A 26,416-nucleotide genomic window follows, 5' to 3' on the forward strand; every position below is an offset into this window, starting at 1 on the left:
TCGAATCGTGTGGTGTGATGCTGCTCTGCGCTTGATCACAGCTGATGCGTGGTGGGTGCTTTGTTGTGAGCGACATGTGTGATTGATGGTGGCAGCTATTGGATGTGGTGACATGTGGTTGATGCTGTGTGGACCTCATGATAGGTGTAGAGTGTGGCAGCAGACTACATACATATCGATGGACTCACATGCTGTGGTCACTCCCGCCATGCACTAATTGTTGATGGGAGTTGTCTAGAATGTACTGCCAAGGAGATTTTGGCTCATGGGAGATTGTTAGAGAAGTGTTGAGGTGTTGAGCCTCACCCTTTGTGATGATGACACATGTAGCCCGACATTTTGTATTCTACCAAAGGGTGATTATAAGGATGGGTGGTATCACAGCTAGTCATTGGAAGAAAGTTCATTAAAGAAGCAAGCTAGTAAATAGACAATGCTCCACAGGAGATATAGAACCAACCAAAATATATTTCCATCTTGCAAGACACAATACAAAAGACGTTTGGAGTCCCACCAAATCGTGGTCTTCCATCCTTACCCCAAAAGGTGTTGGCCTACTACCTTTGTGGCACTTCTAGATCCCTGAGCCTGTGTGCTCCTCAATGAGCTTCTGTAGACCGTGCTGTGATCACCGCTCCTTGCTGCCCTGGAAGACAGCCAAGGGTACAGCCCCTTGCTGAGTTAAGTCTGCAGCTCTTCAGCATCCAATTGACCTCCTGGATGTAGGACCCAATGGTGCTGCTCTGCCGCTCTTTTCTGCTCCCTTAAGTGCTGCCAGAGTGGATGTGAAATGAGGCCCCAATGGCCTTGTTTTATAGGGGATGGTACCTCCAGCCACCCGACCTGGTAGGGGCCAAATTGACCCACCAGTCTGTTCCAGCCGACACAGGCAGGCCCTACTGGTACGACCTGGTTGGCTCACATGCCCATGCCTTTGCAGGCTTTGCCTGGCCACGTGGCAGGCTGCCACTGGCCCAGGCAGTCCTGCCCTTAAGCTGACCTGTTCCAGGCCTATTTGCTGGCCAAAACCCCCCTCCAGACAGGCGCCTACTTGCTGCATCTGTTCTGTACCTGTTAGGCCTGTTAGGCCTCTTCCAGGCCCTGGAGCCTCTGCAAACCCTCCATTCAGCCTGCTATGCACCTCTGTACAGGCCCGTACCTGTGTACTAGCATTCCGTACATGTGTGGCAGCATCCTGTGATTTGCCAGCCCTGATCCAGGCTCCTAGATCTGTCGTACTGCTGATGTCGCACTTCTGTACTGATGATGTGGCAGATCCGCACAACTGCAGGCCTTCAAGACACTCCGACCTGTCAGATATGACCTTGAATTTGCTGGCCACATGGCAGCCCCATATCTCTTTGTTTTGCTGTGTGTATGCTGCCCACATGGCAATCAAGGTATTGCCCATGTGACAGCCACATCACCCAATGGTCCCCCCCCCCCCCCTTTTGCTCTCCTCATATGGGGGCTTACAGAAGGGAGGGGTGACCAGACCACTTCCAACATGAGGATGATGTCATATGTGAGGTCATAAGCAGGGTTCTAGGGCACAAGGTATGTCTGAGGAGATGTATATTACCATGGGTGTGAAGCAAGTGCATCCATTATCCCTTGTGTGATTTGCACTGGTACAGACTCTCATTCTATCATGTTGTACATAAATGGTGTAGTTTTGACCTCAGACAACAAACGGCCTATGGATACATTTGGGGGTGCCATAAGAGCTGATGGAGGTTGCCAGATTATATGTTTAGTTGGTTCATTTTCTTTTTAGACCTAGATTCACAATGAAACTAGCTGCTCCAACAGGAGTGACCAGAGGGTACACTTTCCTTGGCAGCATTGGAGAGGGAACTTTCAGTCCAACTTTTAGCATGTGCATATGAAAACCCCCGGTATTCAACAGTTTGGACTCACTCGTTTGAGTGGCAACATTGTATGCTAGCGCTTTTTGGTCAGTGGGCATACGGGTGCATGAGTGGAGCTGGATTTGAGAGGGGCCGTATATCATAATACCTCATCCAGGGTAAGCTATGCATTCCCACAGTGTCACACTTACTGAGTTCGCAGCAGCGAGATCCCTATACATGGTCTCTTCGTTCATATGATCACCTACCTGGACAGGGTTCAATAGTATGGGTAGGTATAGATGTCCTTGAATGCACTTTTCGTGGTCCATTCAATTGGCACTTGAGGGAGATGAGGATTCTTGGTATGCACGAGCTACCAGATGGTTTCACTCTCATGGGATCTCCAAAGACCACCTCTCCTCATGCAGTACTCTATAGATTCCCCTATTCCCCTATGCTATGCCTGATAGACCAGGTGATGCATTATATTATCATGGACGATGTGTGGGAGGTAATCACCAGACGATCACTAGACACGGGAATAGACTCAAAATGCCTGCAATCTTGATAGCAAACCACAAAGAGAGCCTACATTGAGTGAGCATTGCAGGATGGTGGGATTATCAAGGTGATCTCCCCACCTCTGAGCTGCCAAACGAGGACATAGGGAAAGTGACCAGGAGTATAGGAGAGAAGCCACGTGGGCACAGAAAGGGGTTTCCACGGGCAGATGTGGAAATGTGCAGGGCTGCCCCATAGGCAGCAGGCAGGCTGGCATGTGGGCAGCATGAGCAGCAATAACAGGCTGCTGTTCGAGCACAGCACAAGCCTAGATGGTGGGCATAAGGGCCCACACATGGGGCAAGTACAAGGCCCAGGGCCAGCAGCAATGGTTTTAAATCCAAACTTCTTATCATTAGTGTATACTACGTAGATGTGCAGACAATAAATAGACAACGCACAAGAGAGAGATGTAGAACCAGCAAAACATATTTCCATTCAATGTGGACACAATCATATATAAAAGCTATGGCCAGTGTACTACCCTCTTATCAGCCGAGTGCTGACTAGATGTGGACCGTGTACATACAAAAGGCTGTTCTCCTACCTCCTTTTCACCTCTAAAATACATGGCCTATGTTGCTCACCTAGAGCTCATGAGGGCCTCGTATGTGTGCCCCCCAATCACACCTTCCAACTGATTCTCCTGGACAGCCTGTCATAAGGCAGTGCTTGCTGTGGATCCTTGATCTCCTTGCTGCTCTGAATGCAGCCCAAACTGAGGCACAAGTCTCCTCCAATTGTTGTCTTCCTTTGCTGCTCTGTGCACCATGATATAGCTCTTCCATGGTGAGTAGATCTGTGCCTTTGTGTGCTCCTAGATCTGCAAGGACCTGAAAAGTCCTCCTGCTGCAAATGATCTCTCCTTAGCATCCAACAGTGGGCTACTGCTCCTTGAGATGGCCTGAAATGCCCAGGACCTGGTCTCTAACAATGTGTAAGTGCCGCAGCCAAGAGGGCAGGCTGGAAACTGAGCCAACCAGCTGGCCCAGTCTGTAAAAACTGACTGGGTCTATCAGCCTTTTGCTGACCTGCCTGGCCTCGTGGCAGCCTGCCATTGGCCCAGGCCTCTTCTGTGCTGTCCTGGGTTGTTTCCTGGTCTTTATGTAACCGGCCTTAGATCACTAAGGGCAGTGTATCTGTCTCTACTATCTCACGAAGATGAAAATACAGCCAACTTAAAAGATTGCCTTTGTCCACAAACAAAACTCAAAGCATAGAACTTCACTGCACAGCATCATGGAACCATTCAAGACAAGGGAGGCTAGATTGCCCCTACTCAGAAACATAGAGAGTGACACCTGTTGGCCCCAACACTTGGTGCCCCTTGCGGTATTTATTTAAACTGGTTAGCTCAAAGATACAAAGGGACTCCCTTCAAGAGCTCACCCGCAGGTGCAACCCACTACAACGCCAACCCGTGGCTGTGCTAGCGACCAACTCCCAGTGCTATTACCTTGGTTCCTTTCAGTAGACATGCATAATCACAAGTAGACCAGTTTGACAGCATGCCAAGCAATGCATTACCCATTTCCAAGCCATTACGGAGCCTAAGGCCAACCACTGCACCCCCAGGAAGAGAGTATCACAACCATTGCCCCAATCCTCTCCCGGGCCAACGGCAGGGCATCCAACCTAGTAGGAACTCAGTAGGAATGGCTGTACAAAGAGTGTAGAAGGAAGATGAGAATTCAGCCAACAGAAAGAGTCTGTTTCAGCCCGAAACAGCTCCAGAAGTAGGATGGGAAGCGAACAGCAGACTTTGGTAGGAGGGAGCTGCCTAGGACTGTCTTCCAGCACCAGAAAAGATCAGAGAATAGTGCGTCCAGCAAGCTGTAGCAGATCAGCCAAGAATGCGTCCACCAGAACAGAGTTTACAACCCACAAACACCTCCGTTTTCAGTGCGCTTTGCGGCAGGCAGGAGCAGGAAGAGAGGTGCCCATGAATATGGCTTCAGATGCAGAAAAGAACTTTTGTCGCGAAGAAGGTCAAAAACAGCTTCAAAAGTGGCCCCGAGTGAAGGCGTCCAGGTCCCAGAAACATGCTAGCAACGGAGGGCACCAAGGGGAGAAGAATTGTTGTGAAGAAAGCATGAAATTCCACTTGAGCAATCACTGAAATATAGAGCTGAGAGTGAGCTGTGTAACATGTAAAAGAAAACTGAGAAAGCTGAGGAAATAGTGTCCAAACCTCTCTCCGTTTTTTGGTTCAAACCTCAGACTGTTGTGCTGGGTGGTCACCTTCAGATCAGGCTGAACTGATGGCCAAGGGACTGAGGCTAGAGCAAGGCCAGATCTGAGGATCTCAGGGGCTGCACAGGAGGTTGAAGTGGAGCTGTAGGAGAGCTGAAGGCAGGAGCAGCTGAATGAGGAAAGAAGGCAACCAAGGGGCCCTTTTATAGGGCTGGAACTGAGCCAACCCAGTCTGTAAACAGCCGACTTTACAGACTGGTTGGCCTACAACCAGCCTATAAAAGCCCTCCTGGCTCATTTGCCAGGTGAGTTTTTGGGCAGCCTGCTTACCTGTCCAGCCTTTGGGGGCCCTAAAGGGGCTCCTAACCTAGGCTAAGACCTAACCAATAAGATGGAAACAGTTAACCTACCGTTCTCCAGTGGGTACTAGTGAACAAGAACTTAATTACTGACTTGACCTAAGGCTGAGAGATTGACCTACGTAGCTTGTGCCTGACTGTCCCTGGACAAGGGCTCACAAAGGGGTCACAGCATACGATAAAATCTCCTATCTGGGAACTATATAATGCACTTGTCGATGTAGCCAGTGTGTCACCTTGCACCCTAGTGCAGGGGTGCATGTGACACTTCAAGTCAATGCGACTGAAGATGGCTGATTCCTCTAATCGATCCAAGATATCATCAATGCGTGGAATAGGAAATCGCTTCTTGATTGAGATCTTATTCAAAGACTGTAGTCAATACACATTCTCCAAGATGCATCCTTCTTCTCCACAAGTAGGACGGGAGAACAATATGGAGAAGAGCTTGGCTGAATCAGCCCCTTCTGTAGCAATTCATTGACCTGACACATGATCTCCTCCTGCTATGCCACACTCACCCTGTATGGTGGTCAGTTAGGTGGAGAACTGCCAGGAATGATATCAATAGTATGATCTTTTGGCCTCTGAGGAGGTAACTCCTCTGGGAGTTCATTTGAAAAACAATCTTGAAACTGAAATAAAAACTCAGTTTGCTGTGTTTCCAGCTTGGAAAAATCAGAGTTATCCTCATCTGGTTCTTTTTCTTTGACAAAAATCAAATACGTAGAAAGATGCTTTTTCATTATAGAGGAAATCGCCGAAGCGGATACAATTGGGATCGATTCCCCCTTCGAGTTTACATCTATGACTTGGGTTTTACCCCTATAAATCAAGGTAAGCTTCTTATCATGTGTATCTATGATAGCATGCACACGGTACATCCAAGGCAACCCCAGCAAAACATCACACTCAGGTAAAGGCATCACATAGTCCACATATCCCTGAATGTGAATCCGTAGCTTGCCTATGATAGGAGTGACAGGGGTACTAAGCTCCAGATTAGCCATGTTGGTCTCACAAAGTGGACCAATCTCCTTTGGTCGAAGACCCAATCGAGCTGCAAGTTCAGGAGTAATGAAATTTGCTTTGGCTGAATCAAAGAAGTACATACAATGCTGATCCCGTAGCTTGCCCCATGCTTTGCACGTCTTTTTCTTCTTCTCGTCATGCTCACCCCCAATAATGTCAGGTATATGGCCAGCACTTGGCTTACGCTTCTTGCCTCTGGGGTCCTCTCTATTGCCTTGATTAGTGTCAGCCCGAGTTGCTGCAGGTTCTTTCCTCTTCTTGTTAGGACAATCTGCTGCCCTATGACCCGTCTCTTTTCAGAGAAAACACCTCCCTTCAGTAAACAACTTGTTCCTCTCCTCAGGATTGAGAGAAGAGGGCTGCTGTTTTCTTCTTTGTCCTGCCACAAACTTTGATTTAAGAGGGACTTTTCCAGCTTGCTGTGGTTTCTTTGGCTTCTCCTTGAAGTTGCTCTTGAAACCTGAGACTCTGCCCTGCATGAGTGAGTAAGCTGTGTTGGCATTCTCTATCAACTGTGACATGCTAGAAATATGTGTCTTGGTGCAATGGTCCCTCAACTCTTTGGGAAGACCACAACAATACTTTTCAGCTTGCTCTAAAATAGGGATTGTTCTGTAAGAGCTCACAGGTAGAAGCGCATCCAAAAACTTCTTGTTGTAATCTTCAAGATTTCTGCATTCCCTAGCATTCAAGTTATGCCATTGAGTCATGACATCCACTTCAAAAGTATTGGTGAGCCATGCGGCTGAGAATGCCTTTTTAAATTCAACCCATGTAGTAGGTGTTTGGCCCTGAAGGAGAAGGTTAGACCACCACTGCATGACATTTCCCTAAACAAATGTGACTGCCTTCCTGATTTTCGAAGACTCTCTGAAGTACCCTCCAGCAAAAGCGAAATCAAATTGCTGCAAGAAAGTAAAAGCCTTCATTCTATCTGCATGACCATTGAAGGTCTCAAACTTCACTGCCGCCACCCCTTCATTGTAATCCTTCATCTTGAGCTTGGGCTCCAACTGATCATAGCCAGGGGGCTGCAAATAAAGGGGCTGCTGTCCTTGGGGTCCTTCAGGAGCCTGAAGAACACCCCCCACAGCTAGGTCCGGAGGAACATGTGGTACTGGTTGAGTGTGTGACATCATAGGGCTGCCTCCCTGCAATCCAGGCTGTATCCCCACATTAGCATATAAAGAATTTGGGCTGGCTGTGAGGTGATGGCCGGAAAAATGGATCCTCCTCCAAAGTGTGTAGGCTGAACCACATACTGTGGTTGGGCTTGCTGCCCTTGCTGCACATTCTGAGCATTGCTACCATGCTCATTCCCATTTGGTCCTTGCCTTTGTGGCACTGCAAGTGGTTGTACCACGGGTGTAGGTGGCTCTGATAGTGGCTGTACCACTCGTGTCGGTGGCTTTGGTAGTGGCTGTCCCACATGCATCTGTGGACCCTGAATGGGTTGTGCCTCTACCCTTGGCATCAAAGCTGGATTATGCACAATCTTAGCAAAGCTCTGAGTGAGCTGAGTCAAAACTTGCAACATAGAAGCCATCTGTGTTTGCATTACTGCCATAGCATTTGCATGCACACTTGGGTCAACACCCAATGCAACAGTACCCATAGGATTTTGTATTTGTGGAGCTGGCTGCCCCAATGCGACAACTTGAACATTGTGCCCTTCATGGGCTGCATTTTGCACTCTTATTCCGGGGTCTGCTCCCCTTATCTGTGGCTCTGGGTCAGACTTTGAGTCTGCATCATAACCAAGCCTGATATATTATCCATATCCAAAAGCAATGGATGGTTGTACCAAAATCAGCAAAGGCTTTCTCTATCCAAGCTGCCCAGGGACTCCTCTAGATGATTTGATGAGGGTCCCAGCAACGGAACCACTGTAACCGGCCTTACATCACTAAGGGTAGTGTATCTGTCTACTACTATCTCACAAAGATGAAAATACAGCCAACTTAAAGGATTGCCTTTGTCCACAAACAAAACTCAAAGCATAGAACTTCAGTGCATAGCATCATGGAACCATTCAAGACAAGGGAGGCTAGAATGCCCCTACTCAGAAACATAGAGAGTGATGTTAGAGACTCACTGTGCCCACCTGTGAGCCCCCGATTTGAGGGGACAAGGGGCAGTGAGAGGTAGGAGGGTTGGGAAAGAGAGACCCAGGCTGACATCATAGGCAACCAGCACACGGGCTGGTTGCTGCCTGCAACAGTAGAGAAATAGGGGGGCCCTGTGCCTCCCTTGGAGGCGTCTACAGTCCCATGGACTGGCTGCACAGGGCACCCTTTTATAGGGGCCTGTGGCAGGGCCACTTGGCCCAACCAGGGCCACCGACCAGGGCCAACCTTGGTCGGATTTCCAGGGCAGTCTAGTCGGCCACCAGACAGGGTACCGACCCTGCTGGTCGGCCAACCCAGAGGGCCTGGGCAGTGCCTATAAAAGGCCCACTCCTTGTTTCATTCCAGCATCCAATGTAGGACAGAAAGCCTTCTTCCTAGGCTGTGCTGTGCACTCAGAGTTGGTTCAGTTTGACAGAGAGAGTTCCATCAGTTCTCCTCAGCACTTGGCTGAGTTTTGTATTGCTCCCTTGGAGCCAGTTTCTGCCCACCATCCGGTGGATGAATATACTCTTTCTCTCTCTCCGTTTAAGTTATCTCTGAGTGAGTGTTTATTGCATCTGTGATCAGTTATCTGAGTTGAGTGTGTGGAAGCGTGGGAGAGATCTTGGGTGGAGGGTTGAGTGATTCATTCCCTCCTATTCTCCAATAAGTGACACTTGTTGGCCCCAACACTTGGCGCCCCTTGCGGTATTTATTTTAAACTGGTTAACTGATACAAAGGGACTCCCTTCAAGAGCTCACCCGCAGGTGCAACCTAGTACAACGCCAACCCGTGGTTGTGCTAGTGACCAACTCCCAGTGCTATTACCTTGGTTCCTTTCAGTAGACATGCATAATCACAAGTAGACCAGTCTCACAGCATGCCAAGCAATGCATTACCCATTTCCAAGCCATTACCGAGCCCAAGGCCAACCATTGCACCCCCGGGAAGAGAGTATCACAACCATTGCCCCAATCCTCTCCCGAGCCAACGGCAGGGCATCCAACCTAGCAGGAACTCAGCGGGAATGGCTGTAGCAAAGAGTGTGGAAGGAAGATGAGAATTCAGCCAACATAAAGAGCCTGTTTCAGCCCGAAACAGCTCCAGAAGTAGGATGGGAAGCGAACAGCAGACTCTGGTAGGAGGGAGCTGCCTAGGAGTGTCTTCCAGCACCAGAAAAGATCAGAGAATAGTGCGTCCAGCTGTAGCAGATCAGCCAAGAATGCGTCCACCAGAACAGAGTTTACAGCCCACAAACACCTCCATTTTCAGTATGCCTTGCACCAGGCAGGAGCAGGAAGAGAGGCGCCCATGAATATGGCTTTAGATGCAGAAAAGAAGAACTTCTGTTGCGAAGAAAGTCGAAAATAGCTTCAAAAGTGGCCTAGAATGAAGGTGTCCAGGTCTCAGAAACATGCCAGCAATAGAGGGCACCAAGGGGAGGAGAACTGTCGCGAAGAAAGAATGAAATTCCACTTCAGCAAGCAAAAGGGAGAGCTGCAGAAATCCGCCATCTAAGAATGAAGCTGCCCCTGGTAGGGGTGAAGTCTCAAATCAGCAAGGAAAGCCAAGGAAGGGCTCCAGGGCCTTCCAGGGACTTCCAGAGGTGACACAAGGCAAGCAGATAGGCCACCAGCAGAGACATAAGCAAAATGAGGCGTGGGATTTTTAATGCCCCTAGGGGGTCAGATGGCACACCATGACCCTAGTGCAAAGGAACCAAAGACCCTATTTTGTAGGATCTCTAGGGGGTCAGTTTTTAAAGGATGACCCCACTGAACCAAACCAATGATCTTAGAAATTGAAACCAAAATTTGTTCCAAACTCCTCCAGACTGCCAGGTTACATCTTTTCCTGATGCTGCCCACATGGCAGCCTTCCTTTTACTGCTTTCTCTGTCAGGACTCAGCTCTGCCCACGTAGTGTTCCACGTGGCTATCTGAGGTCTCCCTGTTGCCCCTCCCATGCACTCCTTATTTGGGGGTTCACAGATGGGGAGGTGACACCTTATACTCCGACATTATTGGCCCTGCAGATCAGTGCAGAAGACAGCAAGCTGAAGCAGCATTGCAGAAGGTCGGGGCAGATAGAACAGCATCAGAACAGGTTGCAAACAGTGCGACTGCCAGGTGGCAGTAAGGTGCAGTTCATGGGACATGTTGTTGTCTGCAGACTGCGACTGGTCGGTCAGTCTATGGACTGGGTAGGCTGAGTCAGCAGGGCATCCAACCCTATATACAGGCCCCTCCGGCGGACAGTTCATTATTCAGTGTTGGAGTCTTTTGGAGCCTTAGTCTGGGCTGCACATTCAGTAGCTAGGACGTCCAGAGAAACTCATAACAGTGTCTTACAAGAAACTGCCATCATAGCAGCAAGGACGACAGGAATCATGGAGACTTGTAGATCACCATTGGCCGCAGACGGAAGGTGCAAGGAGGTCAATGATCATGGTGCAAACAGTGCCTCACCATTGGCTGTCCACTAGAGCAGCAAGGGGGTCTATTTGCACCCCCTAGTTATCTCACTAGTGTCTCCCAGTGGCAGTGGCCATGAAGTAGCCAAGTGAGTTTGTAGCTGATGTGTTGGTGGACTAGAGATGAAGTTTGGGAATTGTAGTGGGTGGGCCGGGAGGTAGCTAAGGGGTATGGTAAGTGGATGGAATTAGCAAGGCTAAGGCAAGGGGTACAAAAGTTCAAGAGATGGGTGTGCTCTTTTTAAGGAATCAAAATCTTGCCTAAAGTACATTCTAAGGAAAAGAACGCCAAGGACATGGTGGAGAGGAGATTTTATGATAAAGACCAATGACTGTAAGCTCTATTCTATTTTGTAATTCTTGGGCTACATGTGTTCTCTTTTTCATAGTGTCATGGTTTCATTATGTGACTTGGAGGGTAGTCTTATAAGAATTTATAATCAGGTTCATGTTCTTCTTATTCGTATAATACTTTACCATCTCGCTTTCAGTCTCTCACTATTTGAGCCGTGCGCTCTCTTTTTGTAGTGCCTTGGTTGTGTCATTGTGGTTAAAAGGAATGTTTTGATGATAGGTGCTAAGGAGGATGTTAGATGGAGGGCTTTGACAGAAGAGCATGCGAGAGATAGCTTTGAAAATTTGTTATTCAGCATTTGCAGATTTAAGGAGCTCACAGGACTTTATCCTTGGAATATCACGGTTAGTATGGAAGCTTGTTAAGTTTATGTTTTCATATGTGCCATTTTTTTTTGGACTGCAATGAGCCAAAAAAATGGGTTGCTCGGAAAATTTCTACAAGTATCAATATCTTAGGAGAACACTTGTCATTTCCATGTTGACTCATGTAATGGTAGATGAAGATAATTGATGAACACATACAAACCATTAATGTTTAATGCAAGGGAGTGGATTGTTAGGTCTTTGCGGCCTGCTGGTATTGCGATAATTCTTTCTATCTTAAATGGTGTGTTGCCCTATCAGCTAGATTTAGATGCTCGTTTGGGAGAGACTAAAATGAAATCGTTTAGACTTCACAAGCAGTTGTAGCTTGAATGAAGAGATTTTGGACTACTTTTTGATTAGCCTTCTCCTTTAGTGCTAGCCTTCATCATGGCTGAGTCTGCCCTTCACCTCCGGAGTGCCGACAGAAACTCAGTATGAAGACTTAGTATAAATGGATGCTTGAGTATGTGTGGGTGTGTGGATTTGTATGTGTGAGAACATATTTTTATACTATGGTCTACCCCCGTTGTCGGGCACTGATGACGTTAGTGGGGATGTCATAGTAGCTAGTCCCTGCTATGTGTGATGGAGTTTATGGTTTTCAACCTTGTGAGTGACTATCATGAGATTGAAACTGCACTATGTTGTGTTTTTAGAGGATGAGTTTGGGAATGTTCTTGGATTCATCTAGGTATATAAGTTCAGTTAATCCTTGGTTGTTACTTAGGATGGTTGGAAAAACCTAGACCCTTGGTGACACATCCCAGCACTCCTGAAACCCCTGATCTGCAAAATAACCACACACAACATCAGTACTGAGCAGGCTGCTCACCACCCAACCGTGACATCTACGGGATGTGATCCCGAATCAGAAGATGTCCCCCCGAGCCACGAGCTGAGCTACTGGCACGAACTCCCAATCAGATCCCAAACCAGCCTGGTGTCCCATACCACCAGGTGGCGCTGTGAAGCCCTGGATCTGCCACTGGGCCTTGGGCTACGCTAAGATGCAGGCGCGCGTCCGCGACACAATCCAGGATCAGACCTAGCACTTGGGAACGAGACTTGCTCCCAACTGCACACTGAGAACTGAACCCCCTGGGCCTCTTTTATAGACTCGGGCCCCGGCGCCAAAAATAGCGAAGACCTATAAATAGTTCGTACCCTTGCCACTCAACCCGAGAATCAAGCCTGCCTAGCTCTAAGCCTCCCCAGGCTAACCTGAGCTAGTTCTGTGTACCTAGTACACGTCAGATACCGATCCGTGCACATGACATACTCCCCCTCCTCTAAGAACTCACTCCTGAGTTCGCTAAGAAATCGGGAAATGTTCTTTGAAGGTTTTGTAATGTCTCCCATGTTGCATCCTCCTCAACACGATCCTTCCACTTAATCTTGTATTCCGTGATAGTACGATTTCGAATCTGTCTTTCACGGAATTCAAGAATAGATTCAGGTTCGTGAGGAATAAAAGTTAAATCTGTAACTTCTATAATCTCATGAGGAGAAACAATTTGATCATCTGCACCCAATACTTCTTTCAGTCTACTGACATGAAAGACTGGATGTACTTTAACATCAGGAGGCAATTCTAGTCGATATGCAACTGGTCCAATTCTTTTAATGACCTTGAATGGGCCACAGTATCTGGGGGATAATTTCGGAACCAAACCAGTACTTAGGCTCTTGGATTCCTTAGGAATTCTCAAATATACCATCGTTCCTTCAGAGAACTGTCTGGGTGAACGATGTCTATTAGCATAAAATCTGTCCCGATCTTGGACACTTCTAATAGACTCCTTGGCAAACTGCAACATTTCCTGCATGTCTTGCAAAAAATTCTTAGCAGCATCATTTTGAATCCCTTTTAATCCTACCATAATTGGTGACTTAGGTTGAAACCCGTACATAAGCATAAAAGGACTATAACCTGTACTAGAATGCTTTGCACTGTTGTAAGCAAATTCAATCATGGGTAGATAATCTTCCCACGAAGACTGTCTCTTAGATACATATGCCCGAAGCATGTCTTCAACCAACTGGTTGACCTTCTCTGTACTGCCATCGGATTGTGCATGATCCGAGGAACTCATACTTAGAGTAGTTTCCAACTTCTCAAATACAAGTGTCCAGAAGTTACTTGTAAACTTTGAGTCCCTGTCACTGACTATGTCAGATGGCAAACCATACAGCTTGAACAAGTGGTCCACAAACTCGTGAGCCAGCTGAACAGCTGATATAGTTGTTCTTGTAGGTAAGAATCTAGCCATTTTTGTCAAACGGTCGACTATGACCCATATAGAGTCATGACCCTTGCGCGTACGAGGCAAACCAGTAATAAAATCCATGGAAATACTCTCCCATTTATTACCTGGAATCTGTAATGGCTGTAATAAGCCCGCGCTCCTAAGGCGTTCAGCCTTAGTAACCTGACAAACTCGGCAACCTACCACATAGTTCTCTATAAATGCACGCATCTTAGGCCAATAAAAGGTATGCTTCACAAGAGACAGAGTCCTATGTATACCTGGATGTCCCGCACTAGGAGCATCATGACACTCCCAGAGAATCTTGGATTTTAGGTCCAGAACATCAGGCACACAAATCTTTTCATTCCGGAACAGCAAGCCGTTCCTTATCATCCACTGACCTCCCGCCGCCTGTATGCTAGGTGGCACAATCCCTGAGTCCTGGTCAACCATGGAGCTCCCATCCTGGACTCTCTGCCAATAAGAACTGAAATGACTATCAGTTGCGTATAGCCCTCTCAAGGATTGAAATAGGTCTGAGGATATTTCCGTAAATGACAAAGCATTTACAAACTTAACCCGACTTAAGGCATCCGCCACACTATTCAATGAACCCTTACGATAACGTATTTCGAAATCAAAATCCTGCATTAGCTCTGCCCATCTGGCTTTCCTTCCTCTCAAGTCTGATCCATCACACACATACTTAATTGACTGGTGATCAGTCAATACAAGGAACTTTGAACCATACAAGTAGTGTCTCCAAACCTTGAGAGCATACACTACCGCATAAAGTTCCTTCTCAAGTGTGGGCCAACGATACTGAGTGTCGTCTAGCTTCTTACTCTCAAAAGCTACAGGTCTACCTTCTTGGAATAGAGCTGCCCCAATCGCATAATCACTCGCATCGGCCTCTAAAACATAAGGCCGGGTAGGATCGGGTAATGCAAGAACGGGTGCTTCCTTGATGGATAACTTCAAGGTTTCAAAAGCCTTGTTCATTGCATCATTCCAAGGGATCGGCTGAGTAGACCTGCGTCCACGACCTTTCAATATGTTGGTCAAGGGAACCGTGATTTGTGAATAATCACGGACTGACTTCCGAAGAAATACCGTAAATCCTAGGAAAGAACGAAGTTGTTTCACAGTCTGAGGGATAGGCCATTCTAAAACCTTCTGGATACGTTCCAGATCAATGCTAATACGTTCAGAAGAAATCTTGTGTCCTAAGTAAATGATCTCCTTCATAAAGAAGTCACATTTACTCATCTTGGCATAAAGCTTATGCTGTCTTAGAACAAGTAAGACAACCCGAAGGTGTCCTATATGATCCTCAAGCGTTTTACTATATACCAAGATATCATCTAAGAACACTACAACAAATTTGCCCAGATAATCTCTGAACAAATCGTTCATCATCTGCTGAAAAGTAGCAGGAGCATTGGTCAAACCAAAAGGTAATACGAGGAACTCGTAATGACCATACCTAGTCCGGAATGCGGTCCTATCTATGTGTTTAGCATAGATACGGATTTGGTGATAACCCGTACGCAAATCAATCTTAGTAAAATACTTCGCTCCGGCCAAACGGTCTATCAAATCATCAGAACGAGGTAAAGGATAGCGGTTCTTAATTGTAACTTTATTAAGTCGTTTATAATCTATACACATCCTCCAGGAAGAATCCTTCTTCTTTCTTAAGAGGACAGGTGCACCCCAAGGAGATTTACTTGGGCGGATATAGCCCATATTCAGGTAATCCTGAAGCTGGATAGCTAACTCATCCTCCTCTACCTGGCTCATCCTATACGGTGGTACACTGATAGGTTGAGCCCCTGGGACTAAGTCTATGCGATGATCTACTGCCCTTTCTGGAGGTAAACCTACCGGCAGTTGAGCTGGGAATACGTCCTTAAAATTATCTAACAACGTTCTCAATTCTCGGTGTTCAAACACACTTAATTCATTTTTGTTAATTACAGAAACAATAAATGAAGAAAGTGGAATCAAAACACACTGATAGACATCATAATGAGAAGTGTTCAATATATTCCGAAGCTGCATCGCAGATACAATAGGCCCCTGAGAAGGGGTAATCTTATCACACTGAATACAAAATTGGGTGCCTTTGTCTTCAAAAGAAAGGGTATGCTCCGTCCATCCGATCTTGATATTGTGGGTTTTAAACCACTCTATCCCGATCAGCAAGTCTACATGCTCTAGATGCATAATGTAACATGTGAGAGCTCCCGTGTAGGCTTGAATCCGGATGGGTAGCGCTTCAACCTTGCGATCCCAAAATTGCTTCCCGGCTGGAAGCTGCACCTCGTAGGTGTGGTCGCTAGGTACTGTGGACAGCCCCATCTTCTGCACAAATTTGTAATTAACAAAATTGTGAGAGCTGCCCGGATCAAAGAGAATGTGAACCTGTTGGTCCCTAACTTCTCCATAAACTCGGAAAAGATCATGGGAACCAAACAATGAAGTATTAAAGGTACAATTACAAGAAAGGGGGCAGGTAATGACATTCACTGAAATACTTGTCATCGTAACCTGGTTGGCTCCCTTGGCTGCGGTACGCGGACCTGCCTGGAGCTTTGGTCCTAGCACCAATTTCTGGTTCTTCCGCTTAGGACACTCATTCTTCGTGTGGCCCCGCTCCTCGCAATAAAAACACCGGCCCTCTTTCTTGAGCCTGAGAGTGCGAAGGAAACGGGCCTTACCATTCTTCGCAGGAGTTAAGCTTTTCCTGGAGGCGTTGTCCGTAGACTTCGTCTCCCCAATACCAGTCGCATGCTGAAAGAACTTACGTTTGTTCTTTCCGCTGGTCTCGGTAACTGTGGTTGCCTTGGTTCCGGCCATGGTATCATCATATATGCGCGCATATGTCATGGCCTCCTGCAATGTTGTGCACTTGTTATTCTTAATCTGTAACTTATAGGAGTCTGGCAAACCATCCACGAAAAAACCTAACAAGGTTACAGGATCCATTTTGGTGGCCCTGGTTTGCAGATCCCTAAATCTCTGAAGATAGACTTCAAAAGTTAAGTTCAATTTTGACATATCGAGGGCTTTGAGCTTGCCGACGATATCGTAGTCATCTTCCTTCTTCAGGAACTCCTTCCTGAAGATACCCTCAAATTCTGTCCAAGTGTCAGGCTTAGGCTGGAGTTCTTTCCACCAAAGCAAGGCTTTACCTGACATAAACCCTGCTGCTAGCTGAATCTTTTTCTCGTCTGGATAGGGGTGAAATTGGAAGTGAACTTGCCACTTGTGCAGCCAAGTGTCAAGCACCTCCTTTGTTCTTGATTTCTGGTCACCTGGAAAGGGATCCGGAGTGATATTCGGGCCTAGCACGGAGGCCATGGCATCCACATGCGTGAGTGCCTGAACCGTGCTAGCCAGAAGAGTCAAGGTAGCTTGTATCCCTTGGAGTTGCTGTGTCAACCCCGATTGATTAGCGTTGACCTGCTCAAATTTACCATCTAGAGCAGTTGTGAACTCACTGAAGGCTTTCTTGGTGATCAGGTCGTCATAGAGACCCTGATCATCCTCCCCCACTGGAGTGTAGTCTAATTCCTGCTCTCCCATAGTGAACTCGGGATTCGGAGCATCAGACATGGCTGAATACTAACTCGATTACAGGCTGAGAGAAATAAATAACTGAAACGGAGCACTGAGGGAGATGGAGTAGAAGAAAACCGTCCCAGATAAATCTGACAGAAAGGATGCTGAAATCTGGAAGACCACGAGCCCTGGTGCCTCACCGAATCTGCAGCCGGATGCGCAGTCAACGATAGAGGCTGTACGGACTGCTGACGTGGCCTGTACGGCTGCTGACGCAGTCCGTACGGTGGCTGCAGGTGCAGGCGCAGCTGCGGTACGGAGCAGCTGCAGGTACAGAAGCAAGCGAAACAGTCCGTACAGGCTGTACGGCTGGCGCTGTGTCTGTACGGACTGGTACGGAACTTTGGGAGCTGTGCAGGGCTGACGCAGGCAAGGGCTGCAGCAGAGAAGCTGTCGAAACTAGGCGCAAGCTGAAGGGCGAGGCGGGCTGGCACAGATCTCAAGGTAAGATCTCGAATCTGGGGCTGCTTGTGGGTTGCCTAGCACCCAGCCCCCACCTATATAGGGTGCAGGGCGGCCTAATTTGGAAGCTAGGCTTCCAAAGAAGGCTGAGCCCCTCCAGCTTTGGAGGGGTGCTTTTACGAAAAAAGCACCTGAGCCCCTCCAACTTTGGAGGGGTGCTTTTTTCGCAAAAAAGCACCTTCCTCCTGCCCTTCTTCCTGCGCAGGCTGCACGCAGCCCTAGGCGCAGGCTGTTCGCAGCCTGTTGCGCAGGCTGTGGTCAGCCTGTTGCGCAGGCTGTGGTCAGCCTGTTGCGCAGGCTGTCCTGCCCCTACAGCCTCGCCTAACTGCGTCCTTTCTACTCCCCGCATACTCTACTCCCAGGCTGTCAATTTCCTGCCCTACTCTCCTTCCTTTCTGCTCTCCTTCTCCTCCCTCAGACTTCTCTCTGTAGCCTTCAGAATTTTCGATTCAATTTCACTCCTCTTCTTCCTCCTTTTCCAGATATTTCCTCACCCCTTCTACCCCAGGTAGACAGCAAAAACGCAGCAGGAAATCTCGAATTTTAGGGCATACCTGGAAGAGAAATCCGTCAAATTTCTCGCATCAGAAGTTCCTACCTCAGGAGCTGGCTCTGATACCAACTGACACATCCCAGCACTCCTGAAACCCCTGATCTGCAAAATAACCACACACAACATCAGTACTGAGCAGGCTGCTCACCACCCAACCGTGACATCTACGGGATGTGATCCCGAATCAGAAGATGTCCCCCCGAGCCACGAGCTGAGCTACTGGCACGAACTCCCAATCAGATCCCAAACCAGCCTGGTGTCCCATACCACCAGGTGGCGCTGTGAAGCCCTGGATCTGCCACTGGGCCTTGGGCTACGCTAAGATGCAGGCGCGCGTCCGCGACACAATCCAGGATCAGACCTAGCACTTGGGAACGAGACTTGCTCCCAACTGCACACTGAGAACTGAACCCCCTGGGCCTCTTTTATAGACTCGGGCCCCGGCGCCAAAAATAGCGAAGACCTATAAATAGTTCGTACCCTTGCCACTCAACCCGAGAATCAAGCCTGCCTAGCTCTAAGCCTCCCCAGGCTAACCTGAGCTAGTTCTGTGTACCTAGTACACGTCAGATACCGATCCGTGCACATGACACTTGGCTAGTTTCTCCACGCAGCGGAAATAGAAAATGAAGAAGGTGTATGCAATGGAAGAATCTTAGAAAAGAGAAGGGAATGCTTTAATTCAAAACTCCAGCTTTATGTGTCCACAAGAGAGAATTCACAAGCACCAAATTCGGGAGATAGACAACAGCAGAACAGTCCAAAATGTCTCACAATATATTGCACAAAATCTGAGCCAAATACTTCTTACAGAAAGCTTCACTAGAGATCCCGAAACATGCAGCAATCTGTTGCCCTAGATGCTCTATGGTGAAGACAAATACTCCTACATCTGTCCTTGCACTCCTCAGATTGCGTGCTCCTCAGTGGCCTTCATTGACCATCGTAGTGCAAGCTCCTTGGACAGCACCCTCCTGCATGCATGTGCTCTCTTACTAGCTGTAGGGATGCACCAAGCTCCCTTCCAGAAGGTGAGGGCTGCTTCCAGTCTGAACTACATAATGCCCCCACAATGGGGCCTGATCCAGGCCCCCTTCCTGGCCCACCCCGTCTGTAGAACCAGCCAACCAGCCACAGACTTGGCTGACCCAGTCTGCATTGACCGGGCCTATATAAGGCCACTCCTAGTTCTGCTGACCTGTTCAGGGCTGCCCTTGCGGCTTGTTGATAATGTATAAATTCTTTCTATATTAAGTTGTGAGTTTCCCTATCAACTAGATTGTCAGATTTTTTTCCCCTCCTTAGATGCCTGTTGGGAGAGACTAAGATGAAATCTTATAGTCTTCACAAGCAGTTGTAGCTTGAATGAAGAGAATGTGTCCTATTTTTTGATCAGCCTTCTCCTTTAGTGCTAGGCTTTGTCATGGCTCAGTATACCCTTCACGGCCGGAGTCCCAACACAAACTTAATACAAAGACCTTTGTATAAACGAATGCTCAAGTATGTTTGGGTGTCTAATTTTGTTTTGTGAGAGCATATGGTTATACTAGGGTCTAAGCCTCACCCATTGTTGGGCACTGATGATGTCGATGTTGATGTCATAGTAGCTAGTCCTTGCGATGCGTTATGGAGTTTACAGTTTTCGACCTTATGAGTGACTATCATCAGATTGAAACTGCTCTATGTGTCGTGTTTTTAGAGGATGAGTTTGGGCATGTTCTTGGATTCATCTAGATTTACGTTCAGGACTGCCTCCTGGCAGTCTATAATACTGCCGACCTGCAGGCTTCCTTGGCCCCTTGTTTGCGCGCAGGCTGCTGCTCCTACCACTACTTGTACACAGCAGCCATGGCTCTTTGCAACAGATCCACGACCATTGTTGATGCTCTAGGAGGACCTGCAACTGCTGCCGTACGGCATGTACTTGCTGTTTTGCCTTCCGTACAGGTATGTCCTCTTTCAGAGCTCCATTGCCAGCCCTAAGTCGTGGACTGCGTGGCAGCCTACAGTGTGGCCCACATGCTTGCCTTGTTCCACCTAGATCTACCCATGTGGCATCCAAACGTGATGCTCACACAGTAGGCTCTTATGCCCCCCATTCCTATGTTGGTACGATGTCCCTGTGCTCTCCTCATATGGGGCTTAGAGGTGTGACAATGGATCTATTTTCCAACATCCGCCCCCTTTCATTGTCACACCATTGTCAAATGTTGTCACGAACATGCCCAGCCACAACGGCACGCCATACAAGTCAGGTACAATCTCTGGGTACATCCACTTGTCCCCCTTCGACCATCCTGACCCTAAAAAGCACCAAGTCTCTGGGGTTTGTTTCAACCCTTTATGCAACCTACATGATCCACAACATATATCCAAAATCTTGAAATGGAGCATGCATGCCCAAAGTAGCTTTAAGTCTCTTGTGGGCCAGGCTTTGCCATGTTTAGCTCAGCCATGCCCAGATTAGTAGGCCAGCTCAATCGACAAGATCTAGACCATCATCCATGCTAGTTCTGTCACATCCCTAGCTTATTCCTAACCCTGGGTTAGATCAAGCTCTTGGGGCATGGCCTATAAGTACAGGCCAGGGGCGCATTATCAAGGGTCAAAGGAGTGTGCTCGACATGCTGGCTGGGAGTAGCAGCTAGAGGAAAGGACAGGTGGTATGGGATGCATGTCTGGACTTCAGCTTGCTTCAGTGGTCTAGACCTCAGGCTCGGGGGTGACTCGAGATAAGCCTATGGTGGGAGGTGAGCACCTAGCTCCAATCCCAATGGGTGGTTATGGGTGTGTTGTGGTTTTGTTGGACTCTGGTTCCAAGGTGTACCTTACCAAGGTCTGTTGCTTACCAGACCTGGCTAGGGGTTGTTTTATATGGTAATAGAGGCAGCATCAAGTTGTGTGGAGTCCTGTTGCTCTTGGAAAAAAAAGAAAAGAAAAGCCTGAATTCCCTTGGGTGTGCCTATCCCAGTAAAAGATGCACATGTCCCTGCAGAAATAGCTGATGAGGATTGAGAAAATTCTGAGTGGGCAAGCATAGTTGCAAGGGCGTCTCTGTGCTTTGAGTCATGTGACAGAAATGACCTACCTCTGAAGGTAGCCTCCACCGTGCCTGCCTGCTTCATGCTCGAGAGTCCTGCAATGGACCAGTTTTTGCAATAGTCCTACATCCATCACTCCTCAGTTGCACAAAGCATAGCATCTCACCCTTGCAGTTGTTAAAAAATGGAAATCGCACCAGAGGGTATCCCGCAGGCGAAAGACTGATACATGAGCCCAGGAATTACACGCAGAAGCGTTTCACTACGGAATCAAACTGCTTAGCTTGTGTGTACTTCACAACGATAGATGTGTAAGCTAGAATAGACAGTGCATCCTAGACAAATATAGAAGCAACACTTATATATTTCCGCTCGTCCACAAACTGGACACAATACAAAAGGAGATGTGGAGTCCCACCAAACCGTGGTCGTCCGATCTTACCAAAGTGTCCTACTATCTACCTACCTGGCACCTCTAGATCTCTGAGCTTATGTAGACTGTGTCCAGTGATCTCTTCCACCTTGCTGTCCGGGGAGCCACTTAGGTGGGCAGCACCTCACGCTGAATATAGGCCCAAGTAAGGCTGCCTGCTGCTCTTATTGAGGGCTGAAAGTGACGCATTATGGAGGGCCAAATGCCCCCTTATGTAGGGGCTGAGCCCCCTCCACAAAAACCGACTAGGCATGCCCCTACTAGCCGACTCAACTCCTCCCTGCCAGTCAACTGGAGGCGGAGGGCTATAAATGGCCCTTCAGGGCCCCAGGTGGAGGCCTTTACTGCCCTGCCTGGCCACATGGGTTCCAGCCACTGGCGTAGACTGATCCAGTCTCCTTTCCTGCCCCCAAACCAGCCCATATGTGTTCCAATCAGCCAACGCAGATATCTCTTGCAAGTTTCCCTGTGCCGTTTTATGCCTCTGGAACCTTCTCTGCCAGATTTGCCCTCGATGATGGATTTCCTCTGCCAGGTACTTGCACTCTGTCTTTGCTGCCCTCATGGCAGCCCCATGTCCCATCCTATTATCCTATGGTCCAAACCCCAACAACAAAACCCCCCCCCCCTGCCCCCCCCCCCCCCCCCCGATGCACTCCTCATTTGGGGCCCGGGGGCTCACAGGTGGGGAAGTGACCAATCCTAATCCAACAGCAGTGCCTTCCAAGCTGAACATGGTGCATTTCTTGGTTGATCGTCTATCGATATTCTCTGCCATTGTGCATGCCCATTGTCGGCAGCTACCTCCATTTTGTCTGCCATGTTTAGTGGCCCTAAAGGCTCCCCCACATGCACACACAACCACCTACCTTCATGCAATTGCCGCAATTCGGCGCTACATATTTTTTCTAAACTAATCGTATGCTAGTGTTTTAAATACTTTTTAAAATCTTCTTGTGTCCACTGTAACATGCCATGGATCACTTTTGACATGTGAGCTGAGCCTTTCATTTCGGTTATCATCTTGATGTTTGTTTTATGATGTAGGAGACTTCAATTATGATACATATGATGGTTGATCTATCATAGATTTTTGGAAGTGTTCATTTTGGTCCTCTTGTTATTTGGATTTTGGAATTTCGATTTTGAGTTGTGACTTGGAAGCTTTTGACTAGAGTCTTGTGTTTCTGCAATCTTTAATGTCAAATCTTGAATTTTTAGTGCGCTAAGTCTGTAGACTCTAAGGTAAAAGTATATGTGAGGTGTTGAATGCTTAGATTCTATGTAATTACTACCATATGGCAGCTTTTGGTTATAGTAGGAACCAAATCGTTATATTTGTATACTTATATATATATTTTTGATTGTATACTCATAATTAAAAAAAATTATATGTCTCAAGTAACTTTATTTTAAGATACTTAAGACACCCATGTCTAAAGCATGTCTAACGACCATGTGTGACAGACATTCACTTTATTAGAAAGGAAAATATGGGTAGTGACTTGTCTAGACAAGACGAAATATGTTGGATACTTGAGCAGATGCAAGGACTGATGTAACTTGATAATGAATGACGACTCAGGTTGTCAGCTATGATTTCAAGGAGTTCCGTTTTGCAAATCTTCATAGACTTGCCCTAAGGTTTCCTGCCTCACATTTTTCCTACAAGGGTACACCTGCTTCGCCATCCTCTGCAGCAGCTGCATCAAAAGGTGAAGCTACTGTTCAAAGGCAGTTCGAGGAAGATCCCTATGGTTGTGCAGGTTTATTGCAAACAAAGAGACTTTTAAGAGATCCTTTTGCCCGGACGATTCCATACCCTACTGGGTGCCCTGAGCTGAGGCAACTGTTTTCATATTGTGGAACAACTGTATTTCCTGGGAAGCTGCCCTGGGATGACAATAGAACTTGAGAATCCTCACTTATACACACACAGGTTCACTGACAGATTTACACAGTAAGCCAGCAGCTAAATATCGCTGCTAGATACCTAGGTATCAATAGAAACATTGAAATGTCCAACTCAAAACGAAAATTTGACAGTACAGTTGATATATCTATACCCACCTGAACTATCTGCATCCTACGTGAGTTCTTAATCATAATGGGAACCTAAGGTAGGATTTCCAATGATGTTGTATATGCGTGCCTGAGGATATATAACGGGAGGTTAATTTTGTCCTTAAGCAAGCAGGGAAACTACCAGGCGCAATCACGAACGGAAGTTCCGGACTCTGCTATGCAGGACGTAGGGTCGAAACCTTCAAAAGTCGAGGTGTATTATAATCTTGTGTTAAAAGTTATTTTGAACGGGGGTTAAACGTGGCGGCCTTAATATTATTCTTTGGCAGGGAATATTTAATTGTAATCGAAGAGAAGGATCAGCAATCGAAGCTTATTTGTGCAAGTCTCATGGGAGTCATATTCAATCAGCATATTGTAAGAGAAGGGTTTGCAAAAGTGCTGTCGTGTTTCTGTGTGCACGATTGTTTCTTGGTTCGTTTATGTTAGGAATCGTGCGTTGCAATCTTCAGAGCTAAACATGGAAATGATGGAAGCTGAAGATTTGTGACCTGTTCAACTTCATATAATTGTCAATGGTTGAACTGCGCCTTGTTTGTTCTTCAATTTTTGATATCGTTTCGGCTGTTCTTCCATTTTCCACGACGTTTACAGCAGCTCGTTTTCATTATTCATCTGTGTCATTGCCGCAACTGATTCTCACGGCATGTTCTTAATTTGGTCAAATGTGTATGTGTAAGTCCGTTTCAGATGGTTGCATAGAGTCAGTGGCACGAAGGAAGCTGTACATGAGCGCTAGGAGCCAAAGATGAGCGTGCGCAAGCGGATTCTTTTTGTGTGTTTGATTCGTCGTTCAGAAGGCGTATGTAGTGTTGGGCGATTTCTCTGATAAGGTATATCTGTAGCTGGCAAGAAGTGGGTGAGGAGCCCATTTGAGTTCATCTATTTCCGTGTTAATCAACTGGCAGTCGCGAGTGTTGGGAGTTTGTGATTGTTGGGTTTGTTTTTTTTCGTGGATACTCGCTCGTCCGTGCTTGGGCTACTCTACTATCATGACGATCTGTCCAAGAACTGAAAATCTGGTTTCTCGCAAATCATTCATCCCTCCATTCGCAATCAGTTAATTCTCTTTGCAAGAATTGCTTTATCGAGGCCTAGAAGTTTGCCGGGAGCGGTTTTGGAAGCTTGCCATGTGGACAAGCGCATACCTGTAGTACCGGCCACCTCTTGTTACGTGCCCCGTGGACGCATTTCCTGGCACGGAAGTGGTCGGAAAATGCCGACCACGGGCATCTCCCGAGCATCGAGGCCTTGAGGGTGGTAGTTTCGGCGGGTGAGACCGACATGTGTCTGTTGGAGGTGGTTTCCTTTGGCGGCGGCCTTTTTTTTGCGTAGGAATCGTTTTCCATCGGATGGTCGAGATTGAATAATAGCCGACCTCGGGCCTTGATGAGTATATGGGGAGGGCCTCTAAGATCCACAATGCGAAGCCATCCCCATGGCTCTGGTCTTTTAGGACTAAGAAATTTGCAATATTCCCATAGCACCTCCATGCAAACCATGGAAAATCTCTGCTAACATCGTGCTTTTGGTCGATGTTACGCTCAATGATTGGAGTCCCTTGAATTTAGGAACTCTGAAACGGGTCACCAAGCATGCTTTGCGTGATGGAGTTTATGGTTTTCAACCTTATGAGTGACTATCAGGAGATTGAAACTGCACTATTTTGTGTCTTTTAAGGGATGAGTTTGGGAATGTTCTTGGATTCATTTAGGTATATGCTGCAAGGCGATGGCTCTACATGCTTCAACAATGCAACAAGTTGAATGGGTCTCCAATAGGTTGAGTCGGAGCGTGAAGAATGGAAGGTTGCACGGAGCACACACAAGGAATAAGAGAGGTGTTTCAATCAATATCCCTTGTGTTGTAAAGCTGACAGAAAAGAAGAAAGGCCCTCTAAGCCCTCATGCCAATATATAGCCTAGGCCAAGATATAGCTTACATGCCTTTTACCCCTTAGCCTCCATTCGAAATAGTCTCTCTTTAACCTTAGCCTTAGGTCCTTCGAGTAATCGCCTCTCCCTCTAGAGTCTTCAATAAGCCTCGGGCTACCTATTGTAAACGCATGAACTTCCCCCTTTCTTGTCTCCATGTCGATGTCACTCAACCTCTCAATCACTATATACTAATACATAAGACCAAATAACAACAATCTACACACCACTATTCAACTACTTATATGCATTACAAATCTGCAGTAGAATTCTATCACGATTTGCGTGAGAAATGATATATGACCAAGTGACCACAATCTACACACCACTAATGGGGAAGCTTGAGGATTTTTGGTCACCCTTTCCTTTGATGTACTAGGAAGGTCATCTTATTAGCACCGCCCTTAAGGCCATGGTAATGGAAAGCTTTGAGTTTCGCTAGTGTCCAACTTAAGGACTCCAATTCTACTCCCACATGTTTTAAGTGTTGCAAATTCCAATGCATGCCTTCACTTTTTTTGTGCACACTCTATGCCTAGGTCTTGACTTATCATTTCACATTGTTGATTGGATTGTTCCGATAAAGTTTTGTTTAGTGGACGTGGTTTGAAGTTATTCATAGGTCAGAATAAACATTACTTGTTAGTATCTATTTTTGTTGATAAAATAGTTTTTTGCTTTTTTGGGGAATTTAATATACAATTTCAAAGTGTTTGCATTTCACGATGG

General features: G+C 47.1%; 1 protein-coding gene across 1 annotated transcript in view; it reads left to right on the forward strand.

The window, feature by feature from the left end:
• The window catches only part of LOC147880598 (uncharacterized protein C57A10.07), a 36,609-nt gene extending 12,570 nt beyond the window's left edge, over positions 1-24,039 (forward strand). Inside the window, exons 2-3 of the mRNA XM_087370807.1 lie at positions 11,155-11,279; positions 23,254-24,039. Of these exons, the coding sequence (XP_087226933.1) occupies positions 11,155-11,279; positions 23,254-23,583 (455 nt within the window). The 3' untranslated portion in view covers positions 23,584-24,039. The remainder of the gene's footprint in view (positions 1-11,154; positions 11,280-23,253) is intronic.
• The last annotated feature ends 2,377 nt before the right edge of the window (positions 24,040-26,416 follow it).

The sequence above is a fragment of the Dipteris shenzhenensis genome, chromosome 32 (assembly GCF_047967505.1).
Source record: "Dipteris shenzhenensis isolate YYH24624 ecotype China chromosome 32, Dip_SZ_1.0, whole genome shotgun sequence".
NCBI lineage: Eukaryota > Viridiplantae > Streptophyta > Polypodiopsida > Gleicheniales > Dipteridaceae > Dipteris > Dipteris shenzhenensis.